Source organism: Microtus oregoni, unplaced genomic scaffold (genome assembly GCF_018167655.1).
Source record: "Microtus oregoni isolate MIOR12 unplaced genomic scaffold, Mior012 000060F_ref0000265, whole genome shotgun sequence".
Lineage (NCBI taxonomy): Eukaryota > Metazoa > Chordata > Mammalia > Rodentia > Cricetidae > Microtus > Microtus oregoni.
Window position 1 is genome coordinate 8,092,096 of NW_024543870.1, and position 21,193 is coordinate 8,113,288.

At 42.3% G+C, this 21,193-nt stretch overlaps 1 protein-coding gene across 1 annotated transcript; it reads left to right on the top strand.

Annotated features, from left to right (window-relative positions):
* Positions 1 to 540: 540 nt before the first annotated feature.
* Nup35 (nucleoporin 35) lies at positions 541 to 20,131 on the top strand. Its single transcript, XM_041639780.1, has 9 exons — positions 541 to 660; positions 3,222 to 3,392; positions 5,146 to 5,273; positions 7,357 to 7,411; positions 13,610 to 13,751; positions 16,466 to 16,535; positions 17,258 to 17,386; positions 18,444 to 18,608; positions 19,582 to 20,131. The coding sequence occupies exons 1-9, from the start codon at positions 621 to 623 to the stop codon at positions 19,657 to 19,659; spliced, it is 978 nt and encodes a 325-aa protein (XP_041495714.1). The 5' UTR covers positions 541 to 620; the 3' UTR covers positions 19,660 to 20,131.
* Positions 20,132 to 21,193: the final 1,062 nt, after the last annotated feature.

Here is a 21,193-nt window from a genome sequence, read left to right on the forward strand (position 1 = left end):
CCCCAGGAAAAAAAGGAGTGAAGAGGGGAAGACAGGAATGTCGTGGGCAGAATGACCTTTACTTACTTATTTTATCTATATTCTTTTGTATGTATTAATACACAATGCATTAATTATGGTTTAATATGAAATAGTGCCCAACACATTTAAGAGAAATGACATATAAATGGTGGAAAACTTTGAGAAATGAACGTCCGATATCAAGTACAGAAATCAAGTTGTTGAGATATCGAGTTTCATTAAGACTACTGTCCCAGGTGATAGGAAAGCCGATGGAAGAGAGCGCACTGGGGAAGCCACACTAATTAACAAGCGAGCAAATGAATCTATTTCTGTGAAGCACAAACGCAAACATATCAGGAGGCTTGAGGCGTGACCAAAACCATCCTCAGAACCAGAGGTCCCACACTCTGCCACGCATCCCCAGCAAAACCCTAGACTCGCCAACCGGGCCAAGAAGCTTGCCCTCTTCCAACATGGCGGAAGCACCCACAGCCTCTGCAGAGAGCATAGCCGGAAGTTACGCAACCCCGCGAGCCGCGCGGCCTTAACGGTGAAGAGCGTTTCCGCCATTTTTGAAAACCGGGAAGGTGCCCGCCGGAGGAAGCGCGGCCGTGGCGATGGCAGCGTTTGCCGTGGATCCCCAGGCGCCCACGCTGGGTGAGTGAGGGAGCCGCCGCCTCCCTAGTGGCCCAGCCGGCGCGCCGGGGACGGGGAGGCGGCCGGCGCGCGCCACGGAGGGAGCGGGAAGCGCCGCGGTCGATGCCGGCGCCCGGCCCCGGTGCGGTCGCCTGCCCGGCACCCCGAGAGCGTGCACCGGGGTGGGCGGTCCGCCCGGGTCCTTCAGGAAAGGAGTTGGTGTGTGGAGCATGGAGCATGGCCTAGACCCAGCCTGGCTGCCCCCTCCGCCGCCCTTTGCTTGGGAATGTGGCTCTGTCGCAGGACTCTTGAGTCTAAAGGTTCATCCCATTATTGGTTGGGGAAACTTCCCGAAGATGCCGTAGAAAAACAGTCTAGCGTTTTGTGAGTAATGACAACAGTCGTATTTTACAACAGAAAACAAAACTACCACTTTACAGTTGCTAAGACTCACAGGATTGTTTATAGCTTTCTGAGCTGGAAAAAGAGAGCAAGCGTGGCATATAGTGTGCAGAATTAACTCTGTAGATTCAAGGGACATGTCATGCTTACCATGTTTTGGATAGAAAGTTTCTTTAAAAATAGCAGGGCGGCCGGGCGGTGGTGGCACACGCCTTTAATCCCAGCACTCGGGAGGCAGAGGCAGGTGGAGCTCTGAGTTCGAGGCCAGCCTGGTCTACAGAGTGAGTTCTAGGACAGCCAGGACTGTTACGCAGAGACACCCTGTCTCGAAAAACCGGAAAAAAAAAAGTAGCTAACGAACTGGATTTCTTTTTCAGCTTGTCATAAAAACTGAACCTATAATGTTATTAATGTAGATATGTAGATATACTGTTGCATTATAACATGTGCCCAGGTATTGATCTAGGTATTTTTTTTCATATTTCCTTAGAGATTAGGAAACTTCATTAGTAGGTCCAGGTTTTCTGTTGAGCGATGACATGTTTGTTGAGGTAGTACATACTGTGAGCAAGAACATCCTTGTATGTGGCCTAGCCAAGTCTGCCGAGGTTCACATGTGGCACGGTTTCCAGGTATCTGCTGGTATGGCGTTCTCCCAGCCCCTTCTCATCACATGCGCTCCCCGAGGACCACAGTGTGGCACTTAATATTTTGGGGCAGAGATTGAGAAGTGACGTTTAAGACATGCAGGATGCAGCCCTTAAGCTTTTAAGTCTAGCCGTGAAGGGATGGTTAGTGACAGTCGGACTTCTTACTCCTTCACTATGTGTTTAGGGGACCAAGTTTTCCTTGACCTAAGTGGGTTTTTCTTTATGTAATGTGCAAGTGGATGCATGTGTGTGTGTGTTTTGGGGACTGAATTTAGGCCTAGTGGCAAGGGCTTTTACCCAGTGTGCCACCTCACCAGCCCTTGACCTAATTCTTGTCATGTGGTAATTACCGTACTCCTTTGTAGATGGAAGAATGAAGGTAGTTTGCATTGTTACCAAAAACCTTGTATTTTGCTACTGTAGTTTTCTAAGTATTGTTCCCAATATGCCCTTTTTTGAGACATCTGGTTGAGTTTCCTGTTCTTTTGAAATAGGCAGTAGCACCATGTAATTAGTACTTCACAAAAGAATTACAATATAGCTATTTTTTTTACACCTTATTTTGATACTTATTTTACCTTTCTGAATTACTTTGGTTTTCCCCTCTTTTTAAACTTACATTGTTAATATGTAGGTCTGTTTTTGTTTTCTGTGCATGGGTTGTTTTGCCTACATTTATGTCTGTGTACAAGTGTACCACGTGTCTAAAGAAGCCACAAGAGGGCTTTAGATCCCATGGAACTGGAATTTTGTGAGCTGCTATGTGGGTACTGGGAATCAAACATGGGTCCTCTGGGACAGTAGTCAGTGCTTTTAACCACTGAGACTTCTTTTCAACCCTAGAAGATTAATTTAGAGTTGATGCTTATGAAGTGTTAGATCTCTCTTTAGATTGGCTTTATTTTAGAGAAACTTTTGTTGATTATAGTTCTCCAAATGATTTTTCTAATAAATGATCATGATCTGAAAGTAAGCTTTACCACTACTTTCAATGTCTTCCTGAGTTAAAATGCAAGTTGTAACCTTATTAGTGTTGTAATGTGTGCATGATTACCTTATTACTGAAACAATGCATAGTTGGATGTGTAGGAAGAAGAGGCTAAACCCATTGTTTCTGATTGGTCAAGATTTGTATAAAATTGGTGTAGTCTCCTTGCTTTTGTTTGCACAGTATAAACTGTGGAAAAAATTTTCTGCTTGTATTAGAGATTTCTTTTAAAATAATAAGAGTTTCAAATGATGCTTTTATAGAAGTAAAATAATATAACCAGGACCATCTGCCAAAGATATGAACATTGCGGGTGGATGGGCTACGCCCTGGGCTGATCTGGTGTGGTGAAAATGAGGGAGCGCCACTGTGAGGACTGTCTTCTATATTTTTGAAAGAACCCTTAGTTGTTTTAAAGTAGATTCAACTATAGTTCATAATATGTAGGATTGTGTTGATTAAATTATTCAACTTTTATCATAAATTGCTCTATTTGTTAGATATAACAGAAATGGCATTATTTCAATTTTTGATTAATTTAGGATCTGAACCAATGATGCTGGGTTCACCGACATCTCCGAAGACAGGCGTTAATGCCCAGTTCTTACCTGGATTTTTAATGGGGGATTTGCCAGCTCCAGTGACTCCACAGCCTCGATCAATTAGTGGCCCGTCCGTAGGAGTAATGGAAATGAGATCACCTTTGCTCGCAGGTGGGTTAATTGCTAATAGTAGTGGTGTGGTTTATCAGTATTCCTAGTAGAATTTCAGAGATGGAATGGCGCAGCATTCTCCCTTACCAATACATTATTAATTTAAAAATACTTCTCTTATAAAGTTATACCTTAGCCCAGTTTGCTGGTGAGCTCCTATCATCCCAGCACCTAGGAGGCTGGTGCAGGAGGATTGTGAGTTCAGGGTCAGTGTGGGCCACGTAGGACAATTTAGGCAAGCTGGGCCCTGAAAAAGCCTGTCTAAAAGCCATAAATATATCCAGGCATGGAGGTGAAAGCCTATACTCCAGCATTTAGGAAACAGAGGCAGTAGTATTCTCTCAAGGACATTCTTCCCCACCTAGTGAGTTGGAGGTCAGCTTGAGCAGTACACCACCTGTCTAAAAACGATAAAATATAAAACAGTAAGCAGCTACCGTAAAACCCAAAAGAAATTAAGATATACCTAAGTGGTGAGCTAGGCTGAATGCTGATCATTTTATATTTACTTCCTTAAAGAAAAATGGCTGGGTGTTGGTGGCACACGCCTTTAATCCCAGCACTCGGGAGGCAGGTAGATCTCTGAGTTTGAGGCCAGCATGGTCTACAAGAGCTAGTTCCAGGACAGGCTCCAAAGATACAGAGAAACCTTGTCTTTAAAAAAAAAAGTTTGAGCCGGGTGGTGGTTGCACACGCCTTTAATCTGAGCACTTGCAAGACGTGAGCAGGCTGTCCTCAGGAGTTCAAGGCCAGCCTGGTCTACTGAACAAGTTCCAGGACAGGCAAGGCTATAAATACACAAGAAGGAAATCCTATTTCAGACAACAACAACAGTTTCAACAAAATAGGTAGTAATAGTTCCATTTTTCAAAACAGTGTTCAGAGGAGGAATGTGAAGCTAAGTAATAATTTGACAGTACTCGCTCTTCAGTGACATCATGAAGCCGAATGCAGCTGACTCTCTTCCGTGGTCTGGGCTCCGAGAGCTGGACTACTGCTGAAACTGCATTTGTTTAAATAAAGCCCAGGGCTGCTTTATTGCTTAGCATTGTTTATGTCACAGAAGTCAGGTCTTTTCTGTCATTATTAAAAATGTTTCTACTATAAGAATTATGAATACAGTCTGTTTCATTTGACAATCAAATTTCTAACTGGAGTGATTTTAATTATTCAGATATATATATATATATATATATATATTCAGTGGAGTTGTTTAGTACATACTTTAGTAAGAAATGAGATTATATTTTATTTGTTTTGAGACAGAGCCTAATGTGTTGTTAGTGTTGGCCTTGACCTTGTAATACAGGTGATCTGCCCAACTCGGCTTCCTGGGTAGTTAGGACCAAGTAAGTAAATAAGTTAGGACCAAGTTAGTAAGTAGCTCTGGGATTGATCACATTGTGTATTGAAATGTTAAGCACAGAGTAGAGAAAGCAAGATTACCTGTGTTTTCTAGACATTAAAAAATTTCCAGTAGCAATTCTGAAATCTTTCAAAGTGCAGTCTGCTGCTCACCCACATTGTGACGTCACCTGGGAGCTTGTTAGAGGTGTGGTCATTGGTTCCGTTTTGTTCCTTTTGAATCAGTCTGACATCTACCCGGAGCCCAGGTGACTCTTACACATATTAAAGGCTGCATCGCTCTAGGAAACAAAGAGCTTGTTATTTCAAAACCATAAATTAAACATAGCTGAAAAGAAAGATGAATGGTTAGTTTGCTTTTTCACCTGACTGCTTTTTGTACACACAGGGGGATCACCGCCACAGCCAGTTGTCCCTGCTCCTAAAGATAAAAGTGGAGCTCCACCGGTTAGAAGTATATATGATGACATTTCCAGTCCAGGACTCGGGTCGACACCTTTGACTTCAAGAAGACAGGTGATGCACAAGTTCTCATGCTCCGTGATTAGTCATTGTGTGTTTGTGCTTACACAGTGCGGTCAGTAATTAGAAAGTTCCCTGGTGTCTGTTCTGAAGGAACCATAAGTATAGAATAGGCAAGTACGTATATACTCAAGTTTATCATGAAATGCACTTAAAGTGTTAAAAAGTCTAAGGTGGGCATGGTGACATACACCTAGGCCTGGTGGCATACACCTATAGGCCCTGCACTTGGGAGATTGAGGCAAGGAAAGAGGACCACTGGCCTATCCTATATAGTAAGATCCTATAGTAGCAAAAAAGGTAGTAGACACTGGATTGTTTTCTCTTAAGTGAGTCTGTGGTTTTTATAGGTATGTCTTATTAACCTGTCCATGTTCCCAGCCTGATTATTGTAAATGTAGAGTGTTATTAGGGTTGTAAGTCGTTCTCTTTTCTTAAGCTTAAGATTTATGCATTCTTTTCTAGGGAAAAAAAATAAAATGAAAATTCAGGGTTGTATTTGGAGGTTGAGCATTTAATAATGATTTGAGAGCTTTGTTGCTGGTGGTTTTGAGGCTGGCCTGGAACTTTCACAAATAACACTGTCTCTACCTCCCAAGTGCTAGGCTTAACGGTATCTGCCAGCATGCCTGGCCTGAGAGTTTTGTTTTATAAATTTTTTATTTACATAAGACCATTATCCTTTTATAGACATCCAGTACTTATTTTACTAAGAAAGCTGCTTTTTAGTGTGTTCTTTCTGTAGGTGTTCTGATGATTCTCAGGTATGTGAATGCCTGACTTACATGTGTGCCATTCTTAATGGACAGTGCTCTTCTGGGTTTGCTAAGTCTAGAACATCCTGAATAGGGACCATTCTGCAAGTTAAGTAAAGCTAACGTGAAGTTTGGAATGAGTATCACTGCTTCTTCTGGATTCATGACCATTTTATTCTGCTGCATGAGAAGACCTAGCATTAGTTCTTGTCTTATTTGAAATGTTTAAAGGAGTTATAGATCATAGTACAGAAAGATGGTTTTGACTTTGAAGTCTGTATTCATATTAGTAAATAGATGAGGGCCAAAATTAGTTATTCCAAGGTACCATGCTCAGTTCTGGTTTGGATCAGATAGTTGGTAGTGGTTAGATTTTTTTGGTTTGTTCTGTTTATAGGAGGATTTAAAAACACATTTATTTTTGAGTGTATGTGTATTTTTATGTGTGTATATGCCATCGTGTGAGTGCCCTGAAGGCCAAAAGAGGGCCCTGGATCCCTTGAAGCTGTTGTTAGAACCTCTTAAAGCTGCCTGACGTGGGTGATGGGAAGTGAACTCAGGTCTTCTGGGAGAGCAGCAAGTGCTTTTAACTGCTGAGCCATCACCAGCCCCTGTAAAAGGGTTTTTTTTTTTTTACATCCTTTAAAATATCCTCTAATGATGCCTAATGATACTTTTCCTCTTTGTAATATACTGATAGTGTTAAACATAAGTTGTCTTTTATTGTCATTTGAATATGTTCTTTTTACTTATTTTTCTGTTTTTTTTCTTTGTGAATTTGATGACTTAAATAAACAAATTACAATTATATCCATAGTTTGAGTATTGTACATTGGGAAATAAAACCAAATAGCTAGCATGTTACCATTAGTTCCTATAGAATATTTTTTATCCAATGTAACTTATTTTAAATTCTGTTCTAATTGGCTTATTTATTGGGTGTGTTTATGTTGTGTGCAAATGAGTGCCAAGATTGTACTGTGGAGGCCATAGGCTAGCTTGTAGGAGTAGGTCCTCTCTTCCCATCTTGTGGATTCTGGGGGTTGAGCTCAGCTGGTAAGCTTGGCATCAAGAGCACTTAACACTAAGCCAGCCCAATGTTTCTTATTTTAAAATGTATAATAAAAACAAAAGGACATTTGATCTTTGCGTAATCTGCGTTAGTGCTGGTCAGAAGACAAAAGGTAAGTACCTTTGGAAGTGAGCTGGTTAGAGACCACTCATTCTAGTTAGTAAGGGTGTTGTAGTAGCTGAGTTCTCTACAGTAATGACTGTGCATGGTTAGAACTTTGTGTTGACTTAGCACTCTTGTTTTCATGCAGACAAACATTTCAATGATGCAGAGCCCTCTTGTTGGAGTCACAACTCCAGTGACTGGTGAGTCCTCTTCTTAAACTCTGTTCTCGGCTCTGATGGTTGCCAGCAGTCTTACTCCAGATTTAGGGACTTTCTGACTTCCTTTAGAAAGGTGATGCTTTGTATAGCTTGCTTTCTGAGTTTATAGATAGGATAGTTTACCAAAAGTATTAAGAATTTAAGAATGCATACCTAATAGACTAAGTATTTCCTGAGTTATTAAAAACTATATAAAGAGTTGTTTATATGGGTAGGTAGGGGTCCCATTGGTTGGAATTGGGGACAAGATTAATAGAAGCTCTCTTGTTTCTTACTGCGCTGCACAGTAGGAGAATTGGATAATACACTGAATATTTTGTGAAGGGCTAATTGGAGGTCAGTTTCAGATTATGTAGCCCTCCCCCTTAATTTTTTTCTCAAAGAAAAGTCTTAAAGAAAGTCAAAGTTGCCTGGCTGGTGTTCTGAGTACAAACAAGCAAATTTCCTTTTTCATTAAATAGATTTTCACTTTACCCTCTCATTATTGTCTCTTCTATGAGTGGGCTCACTGATTTTTTTTTTTTTTCCCTCCGAAACAGGGTTTCTCTGTAGCTTTGGAGCCTGTCCTGGAAACTAGCTCTTGTAGACCAGGCTGGCCTCAAACTCACAGAGATCTGCCTGCCTCTGCCTCCTGAGTGCTGGGATTAAAGGCGTGTGCCACCACCACCTGGCTTGGGCTCATTGATTTTTTTGAGGTGTTTATCTTTCCCTCCCTCCCTCCCTCCCTCCCTCCCTCCCCCCCTCCCTTCTTCCTTTCTTTCTTTCTTTTTTTTTTTTTTGAGATGGGGTTTCTTCTGTGTAACGTTCTTGGCTGTCTGGAAATTTGCTCTGTAGAGCAGGATGACCTTGAACTTGGACTCTAGCGTCCAAACACCGAGAAGGAGTCGCCCCCAGAAACCATCTCACAGGGTGAACAGAATCCCTATGTCTTTCCTTCTTGGATCATATAACTATAAACCCCAAGTATTGCCTGTTAACGGGTTAGCTCTTTTTTTTTTTCTCAGTGAAAGTGATTGTGATTTCAGACTTTTTTTCTGGTATGGTACGGGTGAAAGAGACTAAGTCCTTTTTGTTAACCCTCAACCAGGAGACATTGACATTGGTTTTACATCCCCAGGCAGCACAATAAAATATTTTAGCACCCCCCCCCCCCCCCATACTGCAGAGTTTGCTTTCCCCCCGGACAAATATATCATTCAGAATATTTGTATACAGGATAAAAGTTTCCAGGGGTTTGCTCAGTATCCTCCCAAGAGGCTTTTGCTAAAACACACAGGTCAAAAGTTAGCTGGGGGAACCAGGTATTCAGGGAATAAACTCCAGTGGCTAGCCTTAAGGCTTGCCCAGTCTCAAAGTTAATCAGGGTCCAGGTTAAAGTCCTGGGGTATAAACGTCAGGGCAAAGATCAGCAAGCCTGGCAGAGTCAGGCCTCCTTGAGAGGATTTTGGGTACGTTGAAACTTTCATTTGGAAGGTCCTGGGTCGTCCTGTGGAGGTGCAGGCTTGACGTGAGATGCACGGATCCAGGCTGCAATACCGTCCACTTTGAGGGCAGTAGGTGTAGGGTTCCTTTCAGTGAAGTTTAAGGTTTTGGGACCAGTGTCTCTGAACATACACAGAATCGCCAACCTGGAACGGGTGTGAGATTTCCGGGTGCCCCGGGCTGGTGTTGGGAGGTGCCAGCAAAGAAGCAGGGAGAGTAGCTTAGTCCAGCGGGCAGCAGCAGGGATAGCTAGGGCCCCTTTAGGGAGGGTCTAGTCTGGCCGGCAGCAGCAGGCTCTGGTCAGATAGTACTTGGTTTTAAATACCATCTTATGCCCCAAGTCCTTCCCGACATCCATGGAGACAGTCCCGCTTCTTGCCCCTGGGAGACAAGTGGGGGAGATGTCTGAACCCCCGTGCCCAAATATTTTCTCCAGGGGAAAATCTTTTGTCAGCCTCCAGGGGCACTAGTTGACAGAAATCAGGGGTGAGGGCAGGGGTATCAAAGCAAGGGCTTGAGGAGGCATGGATTGCAGGTATGAGCGGGCAGCTGCTGTTCTGGCTGTGGGGTGCTGCAGCTTTTTTCATGTCCCTCCGGATATACCCCAGGCGTCAATTTTGGAACGAATGCGAAATTTCCAGGTGTCAGGGTGGCCAGGGGTCTCTATGCCTGGGCTCGGAGATCTGGAGAGCCTTCAACCACGCCTGCAGATTGGGTTTGTGAGCAAATGGGTCATGAGGGGCCTTAGGAAATTAAGAGGGGCTCCCCCATATTGGATCTCATAGGGGGTTAGTCCAAGCTGAGACGGGGTGTTTCGTACACAGAACAGGGCTAGGGGAAGGAGCTGTACCCAGTCTCTAGTGCCAGATTCCAAAGGCTAATTTGTAAGGGTCTTTATTTATCCTTTTTACCTGTCCTGAACTCTGGGGTCTGTATGCACAATGTAATTTTCCCCAGTCTTACCTATGCCCTGACTTTTTTTTGGGCAACAAGGCAGTTTTACCATCAACCTCGATTACCTTGGGCAGGCCAAACCTTGAGAAGATTTCTTCTTTGATCTTCTTAGTCCTGGTAAGAAAAAGCTTCTTTACCATCCGGCTGATGTCCCTTTAAGTAGGCTGCTCAGGTCATTTATCATTGCTGCCCTGTCTTCTTACCGGCATGCGCCACCAAAACCGGCTCTGCTTGGGCATTGCTGTACCCCAAGCTTCCCACAGCTGCGGTCTGGGAGCTGGGGGCAGTTCTCTGTGAAACTTGCAAGCAGCTTGGGAAGGCTGTTTGGAATTGGGCTCAGGCACCTCCCGGGCCTCTCCTCGCTTCAGTCTGTTGCTACCTGCTGGGGCAGGTGGCTGGAAGCAGAGTTCCCAGGCTTGGGCTGTGACCAAGGCAGCTGGGAGGAGGATTCAGCCGGCAGTGGCTGCAGTGCCTTTCTCAGCGAGGTGGGCACGGCAAAGGCAGAGAGTAGCCTGCTTTTCTTTACAGCCCTGGAGAACAGTAGGGGAAGTCAAAGTCTCCAACAGGTCTTTTTCTAATAAAAGCGTGGGACACTCAGGAATAATCAGCAGTCCTTGTGGCCATAGTCAAATGCTTTAGACATAGCGAGGGGGAACTCCTCCCCCTTTTTCTCCGTACACCCCAGAATCGGACACTTGGGTGCACAGCATAAGCAAGGGTGGGGGGGGGAATTTCAGTACTATCACTGTGGCTGCTGCGTTGGCCTCTCAGGTGGGCAGAGTGCCGCTTCAGTAGCCGGCTGTGCTCGGTGCCGTTCTCTGACCCGCTTCTGCTCAGCAGCTGCTTTGGGAAGTGTCTCGAGCCCAAAGTCCTGTAGGGCCATTTCTTCTCACTGAAGTCAGCATTTGGCCATTCAGGGGCTGCTCTGTCTGAGGTGCACAGTCTCTGCAGCTGCGATCCTCTGTTGTCTCCCTATCTGTCTAATTTTTTTTTCTTTACTAAGTCTTGGAGGGAGCATCTCTGCAGTCCCATCATTCTCTGCGACTTGCTACGAATATCTGATGCTGACTGGCCTATAGAAGACATCACTACATTGGCTTGGCCATCTGCTGCTATAGGATCAAAAGGGGTTTACATCCTGTACCCCTCCAATAGTCTTTCTAAAAATCCTGTAGGAGTACTATCAGATCTTTGTACTATTGCTCTTACCTTAGCCAAATTAGCAAATTAGTGGGGTGCTTTGCAACCCCCCCCTAGAATTTTTTAGACCCGCCAACTGGACTCTGGCAATAAAGATGGAGCTGCTCCCTCCCAGCTGGAGTATTGAAGCCCCATCCTCTATCTTGTCCGGTGATTGGGTTGGCCTGCTGTCAGCTCCTGGGACATTCTTTTTTCCTCTGTGGTTAGGAGCACCTGTAAGAGCTGCTGGCAATCATCCCCACTGGGCTGATGAATAACCAGAACAGATTCTATAAGCCCGGTCACGGCCTGAGGGTCCCGAGAAAAGGAAGGGTTGTAAGAGAAGAAAGGGTTAGAGGCAGAAAAAGGCAATATTGTAATTGGCCTGCTACTGAGCAAAGGGGAAATGCTTGGGAGATCACTCTCTTTAGTGGACATCCCTCCCCTCTCCCAGCATAGACACTGAGTACTGAAGTTTTCAGGGCTAGGGCCCTGACCAGCGGGGGCTCCTCAGGAACGAAGTGCTCCCTCCGGGGGAGGAGGAGGGAGAAGTCTGTCATGCTCAGCTGGATATCAGGAAGAACCAGAGGTGCCTGGATTCTGGGTTTCTTTTGCTCCTGTACAGGAAAGAGAGAAAATAAAGGGCTTGGGGAGGGGCAGCCATCACCTCCTCCAGCAGTGGGGCTGCATTCGGAATCAGGGAAACTGATGATGGCCAGGGGCCCAGTGCCAGGTTCTGAATTCCTGCAGGTGGATTTTAACAAAGACAAACCGACATACAAAAACAAAAAATACAAAGAGACAACAAACTCAAAACCAGAAGCTGGTGCTCTCACCACCACTCTGGTGTAGAACTGAAAATACACAAGAACAAAAAGACAGACATAGACTCAAAATCAGAAGCCGCGTGGCAACAAACTGACACGAACCTGGAAGGGAGTGGGCGATAAGTGCCACACTCCCTAGAAACTAAGATGACCTGGTCGTTCCTAGTTTCACAAATTGCTTTTGCATCAGCTGTGGTGTGTGAGATGGTCTCTGAGGGTGACTCCTCAGTGTTTGGACGCTAGAGTCCAACAAACTCACAGAGAACTGCCTGCGCACCTCTGCCTCCCAAGTGCTGGGATTAAAGGTGTGAACCACCATACCATAAACTTGGGCTTAGTTTTCTTTAGAGATGAAATCTTTGGTCTCATTGGGTTGGGAGCCAGGCTGTTCTGGAAAGATGGAACTTCATTTGAGAAAACAACTCCTTCAGATTGGCCTGTAGGCCAGTCCGTGGTACAATTCCATGATTAATGGTTGATGGGAGGGTCCAACTCCTGGTGGCTCTGGGTTCTGTAAGGAAGCAGGCAGAATAAGCCATGGGGAGCAGACCAGGAAGAGGTTCTCCTCCAGGATCTTCTAGAGGCCCAGCACTTCATTCCTGTTCTATGCCTCAGGTTTTTGGAGACAGTTCCTAGGTGTAGGTATTTCTCCCTGGGACCACACAGGCCCCACTGTACACTGAGCTGAGGCAGAGTTCCTAGTTACACCCCTGTGCTGCTCGCTTTCATGGGGAGAAGGTGTCGTGGCCCAAATTTTCATTGTTCATTTATCATATCCTGTTGAAATTTCTTGTAATTTTTTTTTGTTTTCATTTAGTTTGAAATAATTGGATCTGTTCTTTAATTGAAAGGTAATAAGGGCTTTTGCCCTCTCTTTAATCTGGTTTTATGAAGGACGTCTGGATAGTGATTTACCAAGGAAAATAAAGTATACTGTAGTCTGATGTGGTTTGATAGGTACATTTTATTTTCATCTTACACAGAATAGAGTATTGGTACCAGAAGTTTGATTTAAAAGAAGTAAAATCAGTGGAGCAATTAAATATTAACTTGGTGGAGTGCAATTATATTAAACTTATGTAAATGCTTTTCGATTAGTATAAGTAATTACATTTTTTAGATTAGTTGACAAGGCAAAAATTAGATTGCTTATTCATTTGAGACTTAATTTTGATTCGTCTTTTTAAAGGTCATAATGGTTGTCTCAACTTGAGCCTTAATTTAATTTCTTGCTTGAAGGTTATTACATGATATAGCATAACTAAACTGTATATTAATGGCTATACAGGGCATAAAAAATGGAATTGGCTTCAGGTCTTATACTAATGTACCTTTTATTGTCTTTGGCTTATTAAAGGCATATCTTTGTAGAAAGAGTTAATTAGTTTTTGAAGGGATGGTTGCTTAGGTTTATTTGTTTATGTTTGTGACAGAGTGTAGTGTCATTGTGTAGCCCTGGCTGGCCTGTAATTTGCTATTTAGACCAAATTGGCCTTGAACTCACAGAGATTCTCTTGCTTTTGCCTCTCAAGTGCTGGGATTAAAGATGGGGGGGGGGTGAGAGAGAGAGGGGTGTGTGTGTGTGTGTGTGAATATACATGTAAAAATAGTGCCTATAGAGTCCTGAAGAGGGTATTGTCAACTTTTAATATACTTTGCCCTTTAAACTAAGATCTTTGTTGTAAAATACGCTCATGTATTTATATTGGTAGCTAACTTCCTAACTTTACTAATATAGGGCAAAGCATGTTTAGTCCAGCAAATATTGGTCAGCCACGGAAGACGACACTATCTCCTGCCCAGTTGGATCCTTTTTATACTCAAGGAGATTCTCTGACTTCAGAAGATCACCTCGATGACACTTGGGTGACTGTGTTTGGGTAAGGATTATGGACCTTATAAAAAACTACCCCACCCCAGTATTTGTTGATGTTGTTGAAAGACTTGGCCAGCAAACACCCACACACTTACTCTAGATTCCACAGTTATGAACAGCTGGCGACATTTACCGCGTTGTCTTTCTGTTGCTGATGAGTTTCATACTGAACTGCAGACAGCGGCTGTGTCATGCTTGTGCATGCTGGCCGCATCCTGGATACTGTTGGCTAGAACTTAAGTCTTGCATGCTCTTCCCAAATCATTTCCTAGTTGTGAAAGGCAAGACCGTCCCATTAGATTCAGGATCCCCTTTCCACATTTTCTGGGGGCTCCTTCTGTGCTTTGGTAGTCTCTTAGCTGGCTTGAGCTGGCAGTACTGAGATTGGTTTATGTTCTGCGTGACAAAAGTGGCACCGTCTCAGCCGGGCGGTGGTGGCGCACGCCTTTAATCCCAGCACTCGGGAGGCAGAGGCAGGCGGATCTCTGTGAGTTCGAGACCAGCCTGGTCTACAAGAGCTAGTTCCAGGACAGGCTCCAAAGCCACAGAGAAACCCTATCTCAACAACAACAAAAAAAAGTGTGATTGCCTTATTTATTTGGGCCTGACTATGTTGGTTTTGGGACTAGAATATATAAAGATAACACACACGGTTTCTTGAAGGAGAATAAATAGTGGATAATAAGTGTTTATTTGGCTTTATACATTTAACTTATTTTAACATTTAAAAATTCAGAAGGTGTATGGGAATGCATGGTGGAAAGTCTCACATCCTGTTTTTGCACTCTGCTGTAACTGGCCTTTCCCTTTGAGGCATGATGGCTACTGCTTTGAAGAGATTTTCATGTTACTGACTGCTTTAGTGAGAATAGGGCAGCTGCATCCCTTTGTTTTTTTGGAAACCTTGCAAAGCCCCATGTCCCTGGCATTTGAGCTGACTACTTGATTTTGCTTTTCAATGTTTAAAATTTTCTATTTTCATGAAGTAGAGCAGTGTTGAGCATGCTTGTCATTTCTTAGTCTGTTTTTTGGGTTCACGAGTGTTAGTGTAACTTTAAAGATGTCTAGTAGTTAGAAAAAGTATTTGAATTACTTCTAGTGCTTTAAAAAATATTTAAGGGCTGGAGAGATGGCTCAGAAGTTAAGAGCACTGACTGCTCTTCCAGAGGTCCTGAGTTCAATTCCCAGCACCCACATGATGGCTCACAATCATCCTTAATGAGATCTGATGCCTTCTACTGGCCTATAGGATATATGTAGGCAGAATACTGTATATATAATAAATAAATAAATAAATAAATAAATAAATCTTTTCTTAAAAAAAATTGATTGATTTTCTTGTATTGGATGCTTTATTTAAGTAATGCTGCCCCAACATTAAAGTAAGTCTGTGGTGTGTGTGTGTGAGCATGCATGGATGAGAGGAGATGGGGAAAGAGGATACTGAACAGAGAGGCAAAATAAACATCTATAACTTCAAATATGGATTTCTAAAAAAAAAAATTTAAGATTTTGTGATGCTGTATCCTTACTTTTATGTCTTAGCTATTTTCTATGTGCTTACTGACGCATATTTTAAAGGAATAAATAGAACGTTTTGTTCATTTAAGGGGAGTCTCTCATATGTTCTTCCTTTGCTTAACTTTTTTGTCAGTTTGGGGTCATAGTAAAAAATAAACAAAATATCCATTGTCATAAATGATCATTTTAAAAGGACTGGATTAGATTTTCCGAAAGTCATCGTGGCTCCTGAAAACGTTTTATTTCTTCAAATGCCATCTTCACATGCAGCCATTATCACCTTTTCAGTTTTGTGCCTTATTTATTTGTTGTTTTTTTGGAATGAAAAATCTCAAACCTAGAGATATATAAATAAATAAAAATGAAATTTCAGTTCTGAGTTCAGTGTTGGTTAAGACAGGATCTCGCTCTCTCCCTGACTTCTGGCCTTGAACTCCTCCTGCGTCTACCTCCCGAGTGCTGGGATTAAAGGCCTGTGCCATGGCTCCTGGTTTACTTATATTGATTTTAATGTGTTTAATTTCACCTTTCCCCTCATGCCTGTTTAGGCCTATTTAATTGAAGTTTCAGATTAATTTATATTGGTTTAAAATTTTTTCAGATATTTTTCTAAACTGGTAGTAGCTCGTATTATTTTCAAATAGTAAATCACTTCGTTATTCTGACTTTAAAAATAATTATGCCTTATTGTAAGATATTCAGACTGTAAGACCTAATAAAGTATCCTCTTAAAGATATGGCTATTAAAAATTTGAATATCACCTCAAGTAATTTTAGAGTAATTTAATCATTTTCATGTGATTAACATTCTTGTTGATGCTAGTTTTATTTTTGAGTATCATCCTTTTAAGTCATTTTTTTGCTGTTATTGATGCCGAGTTTTATTTTTGAGCACTAAGTTTCAGAAGTCTTGAGGTGATGCTCAGTGCAGAGAGATTCGGTGTTATAATTTGAAGAGTTGCCCTTTGAGTCATGATAGCCCTACTTATAACTACATCTCATAATGTGTGTGTGCAGACCTGCATCTGCCTGACTGGAAGAGCTGTGGGTGTGGGGACGTAAAAGACTTCAGAGGTGGGCTCTGGGAAGGGAGAATAGCTGAGTGACTGATGGACTCTAGAGGAAGCGTGGTGTGGTAGTTTGCTGCTGTATTGGTGATGGAAACTGACGGCTTTGTCTGGGCCATTCTTCCCCCAGGTTTCCACAGGCGTCTGCTTCTTATATATTATTACAGTTTGCACAGTATGGGAATATCTTAAAGCATGTGGTAAGGCTGCTAATACTTTCTTCTTCAATTAAGATTTTGGTTACAGAGACAAAAGTTATAAATTGAAGAACACTACTTCTGATTATTTTTCTAAATTTAAATTTAGTTTTTATTTTCAAAGAATGTATAAAATGGAGTGTACAAGAGTCAAACTCAGGAGTGTTTGCTGAGAAGGAATAGTTAAAGAGTAGACTGAGTTTTAGGGACCTCCCTTCCTTTCTTAGAATAGTCACAGCCTCCTAGGATTAACAATATGTCTCATATTACATTAATGTTTTTCTCTTATGCTTTATGGGGGAGGAAGTGGGGAGCCCCGATCTGCTGGAGCCTCGTTAAGAGCTCTTTATCCTGCAGCAGCCTCTAGAGAGGCTTGTCCCATACTTAGGTCTTGCCCAGATTGCATTCCTATTAATTCAGTTTTACACAAAGTCATGTTCATGAATATAGCGTTTTAAAATTTCATAATAGTTGCTAATATAACTTCTGTAGGAAATAATTCTTTTGAGAGTTCCTTTTACTTTTAGGGAATATTTGCCACATGTTCTATTTTAGAGAATTGAGATCTGGGTAGGGATTATTGAAGTTTTTCCATAGGGTCTTTCTGAATTTTAATATGCAGCTTTTTACAGAGTACCAAATAACAAAATGAAAGTTAGTTTTTTCCTTGTGTTTGTATGTTTGTCTGGGCTTCGCACTTTAAGTAATAACTCTGTTCTTTGCAGATGTCTAACACAGGCAACTGGATGCACATCCGTTACCAGTCTAAGTTGCAGGCCCGGAAAGCCTTAAGCAAAGATGGGAGAATATTCGGAGAATCCATCATGATCGGTGTCAAGCCGTGTATAGATAAAGTAGGTTGTAGTTGATTTAAGGGAAGTCTCAGTAGTGACATAGTGCTTGTGCCTTAGCCTCACTATGCTTGTTTTTGTTAGTTTGAAGATGATATTTATGGTAGTATGGTACTACAGTAGGCCAAAAGTAATCACAAGGTGTTAGAGGCAATCTGTCCACATCCTTTCATTTCTCACAAAAGAGGGGTCTGCTGAGCCTAAGCAATGGTAGAGTTGTTGAAGTGAGGCCTGGAGTTTAGACCTCAGGACTGCTCAGAGCAGCACCAGGTTCAGGAAGCCTAAGGTTGGTGCTGTGTCCGCACAGGTGCCAGCTCATGCTGAGCCATGAGGAGCTGAAGCTTTCCTGTACTCATTTCTCCTTCAGTCTTTACAGCTGGCTCTGTATGTGTTCTTTCAACATTAGTGAGTAGAACTTAAACTTTTCTTTGTAGCTTAAAAAATCAGTTTGAACATACTTGAGTAAGTACATGCAAACCTCTATCCGAATACTACATACGAGGCACTTTACTGTTGCAGTGCACACGGAATTGAGCAAAGCAGATGGTGATTCTGTCTTAGACTCCTTAAGAGAAACCTGAATCGGAAGGAGACTCAGTCTGAAGCTATGTAGAAGCCAGGACCCCCGAGCCCTCTCTTAGGGACAGCAATGGCCCAACAGCAGTTGCACAGTTACATGTAAAATAATTAGAGTCTTTCTTTTGTTGTCTTTGATGGCTTACCATAGGGTCTGTCCTGAGATGCTTCTAAAAGGATTTCATACATGTATACCATATATTTTGTTCCTTTTCATTCCCATTCCCCTCTCTCACCTCCTTCTCTGGAACCCCGTTTCTTCCATTTTGCCTGGGGATTCTGGTTCTTGTGATTTATACTTAGACCGAGTCTGTTTGATGTGGCTGAGGGTTAGGGCTCCAACTAACTAAGGGACATACTGTCTTTTCAAAGCTAAATTTATCTGAAAACTTTAAAGACCAAATTGGTTGCCTTTTTAGTAAGGTTTTCTCTAAAATGTCACACAGTTTTAGATGGTATGTCCTGTGTCTTTTCGTTTCTCCAGAGTGTCATGGAAAACGGTGACAGAGGAGCCCTGTCATCTCCATCTGTAGCCTTTACAACACCCGTCAAGACCTTAGGCACCCCAGCACAGCCCGGGAGCACTCCTAGGATCTCTACCATGCGGCCCCTTGCTACAGCCTACAAGGCCTCCACTAGTGACTACCAGGTATTTAGGGGCAGTTGGAGGGCTGGGGGTGGGGGGTTAATGTGTGTGTAAAATTAAATGTTTCCTGTGGAGATTGAGTGTGTGTGTTTACAGTTAAATGTTTCCTGGTGCTTTTCCTTGGTGAAACCTTCAGACTCTACATTTCCCATTTTAAAGTTAGAGCCTTGGAAATTTAAACAGTTTTTTTGTTTGGGCTGGGGACATAGCTCGGTGGTAGGGCACTGATCCAGCGTGTGCCCAGGTGTTCGGTTTGATCTCTAGTGCAATACAGCAAAAGAACATTTCTTAAAATATCTTGAAAGGTTTTTTTTTCCTCAGTCACAGTTGTATGCACACCAGAACCTTGATAGCATGAAAATTAAACTTTATTAAGTTTATAAAATGATAAACAAAAACAAAACCCCTTCCAGTGTAATAGTCTCGAGGTGACCTGCTTTAAATATCAGAGAGGACAAATTTTAATTTTAAAAAGATTTACAGCAGTTTATTACATTCTCTGAAGAATAGTATCGAATTATAATGCTAACTTTGTTGTTATTGTCCACTACCAAAGAACAGTCCTGGATTTTGGCACAGGTCCTGACACCTGCAGAAAGGTGTGTGCTAGTCAGATGAGCGGTCGAGTTCTGTGTTAGAATCACTCACAGAGATCCTCCTGCCTCTGCCTCCCGAGTGCTGGGATTAAAGGCGTGCGCCACCACCGCCCAGCCAGAATTAGAATTTTTATTGTTATATTTTAAATCTGTATTTTAAATTTCTCATTTCTTGTAGTGTTTGGGTTTTCTTAGTTTTCTAATTGGAAATGTTAAATGTTAAAAATCTATATTGTCAAACTTCCATAGTTGAGTTATAGAAGCTCATTTTGTTGTTTCTATTTTAAATTAGACATTAATGGTAGAATTGACTGCATTTAAAGAAACTGTAACTTAACACATTATTTTTCTCTTCTTTGTTGTGGTGTATGTTTTAATAGGTTATTTCTGACAGACAAACACCAAAGAAAGATGAAAGTCTTGTATCCAGAGCGATGGAGTACATGTTTGGCTGGTAGTGCAGGAGGACCGCTGGCTTCCTTGGGTTAGTGGTGTAACCACTTAGGGCAGTGTGGACAGCTGCCCTAGATAAGCCTTTACCTCCTTTGTTTAGGAAACAGCCTGTTTGCAGCTTGCACTTTAAAGATGGCTGAGGTAGCCTGAGGAAAAGGTTGTGCAGATAGCATCTCGTGCTCTCTGTGATACAGTGCATGCTAACTCCGTGTGCTCAGCGTTGGCTGCAGTAAACTAAGTGATTGAGCTGGAAGTGAGTCTCTGTAGCGGTCACGGGAAGACGGATGAATTCATGGGGAGCGACAGCTGCTCCACCAAGACACACGATTAAAATTAGCGATTGGAATTACGGTCTTTAATTTAGGTAGTATTTAATATTTTGATTATCTTTTTATATGTCTGTGGATTGTCAACTTTGGTGTTCTTTTTAAAAACCACCTATTACTACTGTTTCTTAATAAACTTTGTCAATTTTTATGTGCTGAGTATTTGTTTGGAAGATTGATTTATTGAATAAAATGTTTTAAGGGTTCACTGAAATAATAGAAACATGTTATTAACTTATGTCTAGAGTCCAGATTTTATTACCATTCTGTTTTGTCCTACTTGATTTCTCCTTTTATTTTGTTTGAAGCACTTCTCAGATTTGAGTTATTTTTATTCCAAATACTTGAATACATCAAAAATAAAAAACTGCATTTCTATAGAGTTGTTAAGTTTGTTAATATGCAAAAGACAGATCATTTAAAATTTTTGTATCTTTCCCCAAATTAACTATTTATCATGTGCTTTATTCCGATCATGGTCTTAATGAGGTTTCCACAGTGTTAATGGTGCCCTACACACTGTAGAGCTGAACAGTTCCGTCTCTGGGCTTTGGAAAAGCTGCTCTGTGAGTTGGGTGTTGCTCTCATGGTTCAGTACCTGGAATTGGTCAGTTGCTTTAGTTGTTGAGCCTGTCGACGGTAGCGCACTGTGGAGGTGGAGGCACAGGGCCCTCTGACGAGAAGGTTGGGAGGTCCAGTTCTGAGCAGGCCCACCATGGGCCTCTGCTGCTGTGAGGTGATTCCCACAGCAGTCTTGCCTATTGCCCTGTTGTTGCGGTCTTCCCACTCCCTCCTCTATGATGCCCCTGAGTGCGCACCAGTTAATCTCCACTGCTTCTGGCTGTAAAAGGCTCTGCCCAGGCGGAGTGTAGCTCTGGTCCCCTAGGCCAGCAGTCTGGGCTTTAGGACACTTTTATATAGTACGTTTTATTAAGTCACTACAAACTACAGTTGAAGCTTTCAGTTTTCTGGGGTGAAGTTTTAGATAAAAAACCTGTTTTCATTAGAACACTTTTGCATTGAAATATTTTATGTCTTGTTTCATTATACAAAGAACTCTAGTCACAGTAGAATTGGCTATGAAACAGGCACACTTAGAAAGGCCTGCCTTGTTTTATTGGATGGAGCCTTTTATTGCTTGTCTGGGCCTTTAGGAAATGTGAAATTTGTTTTTTGGCTAGAAATATTTCTTGTTGTATTAAACTAACGCGAG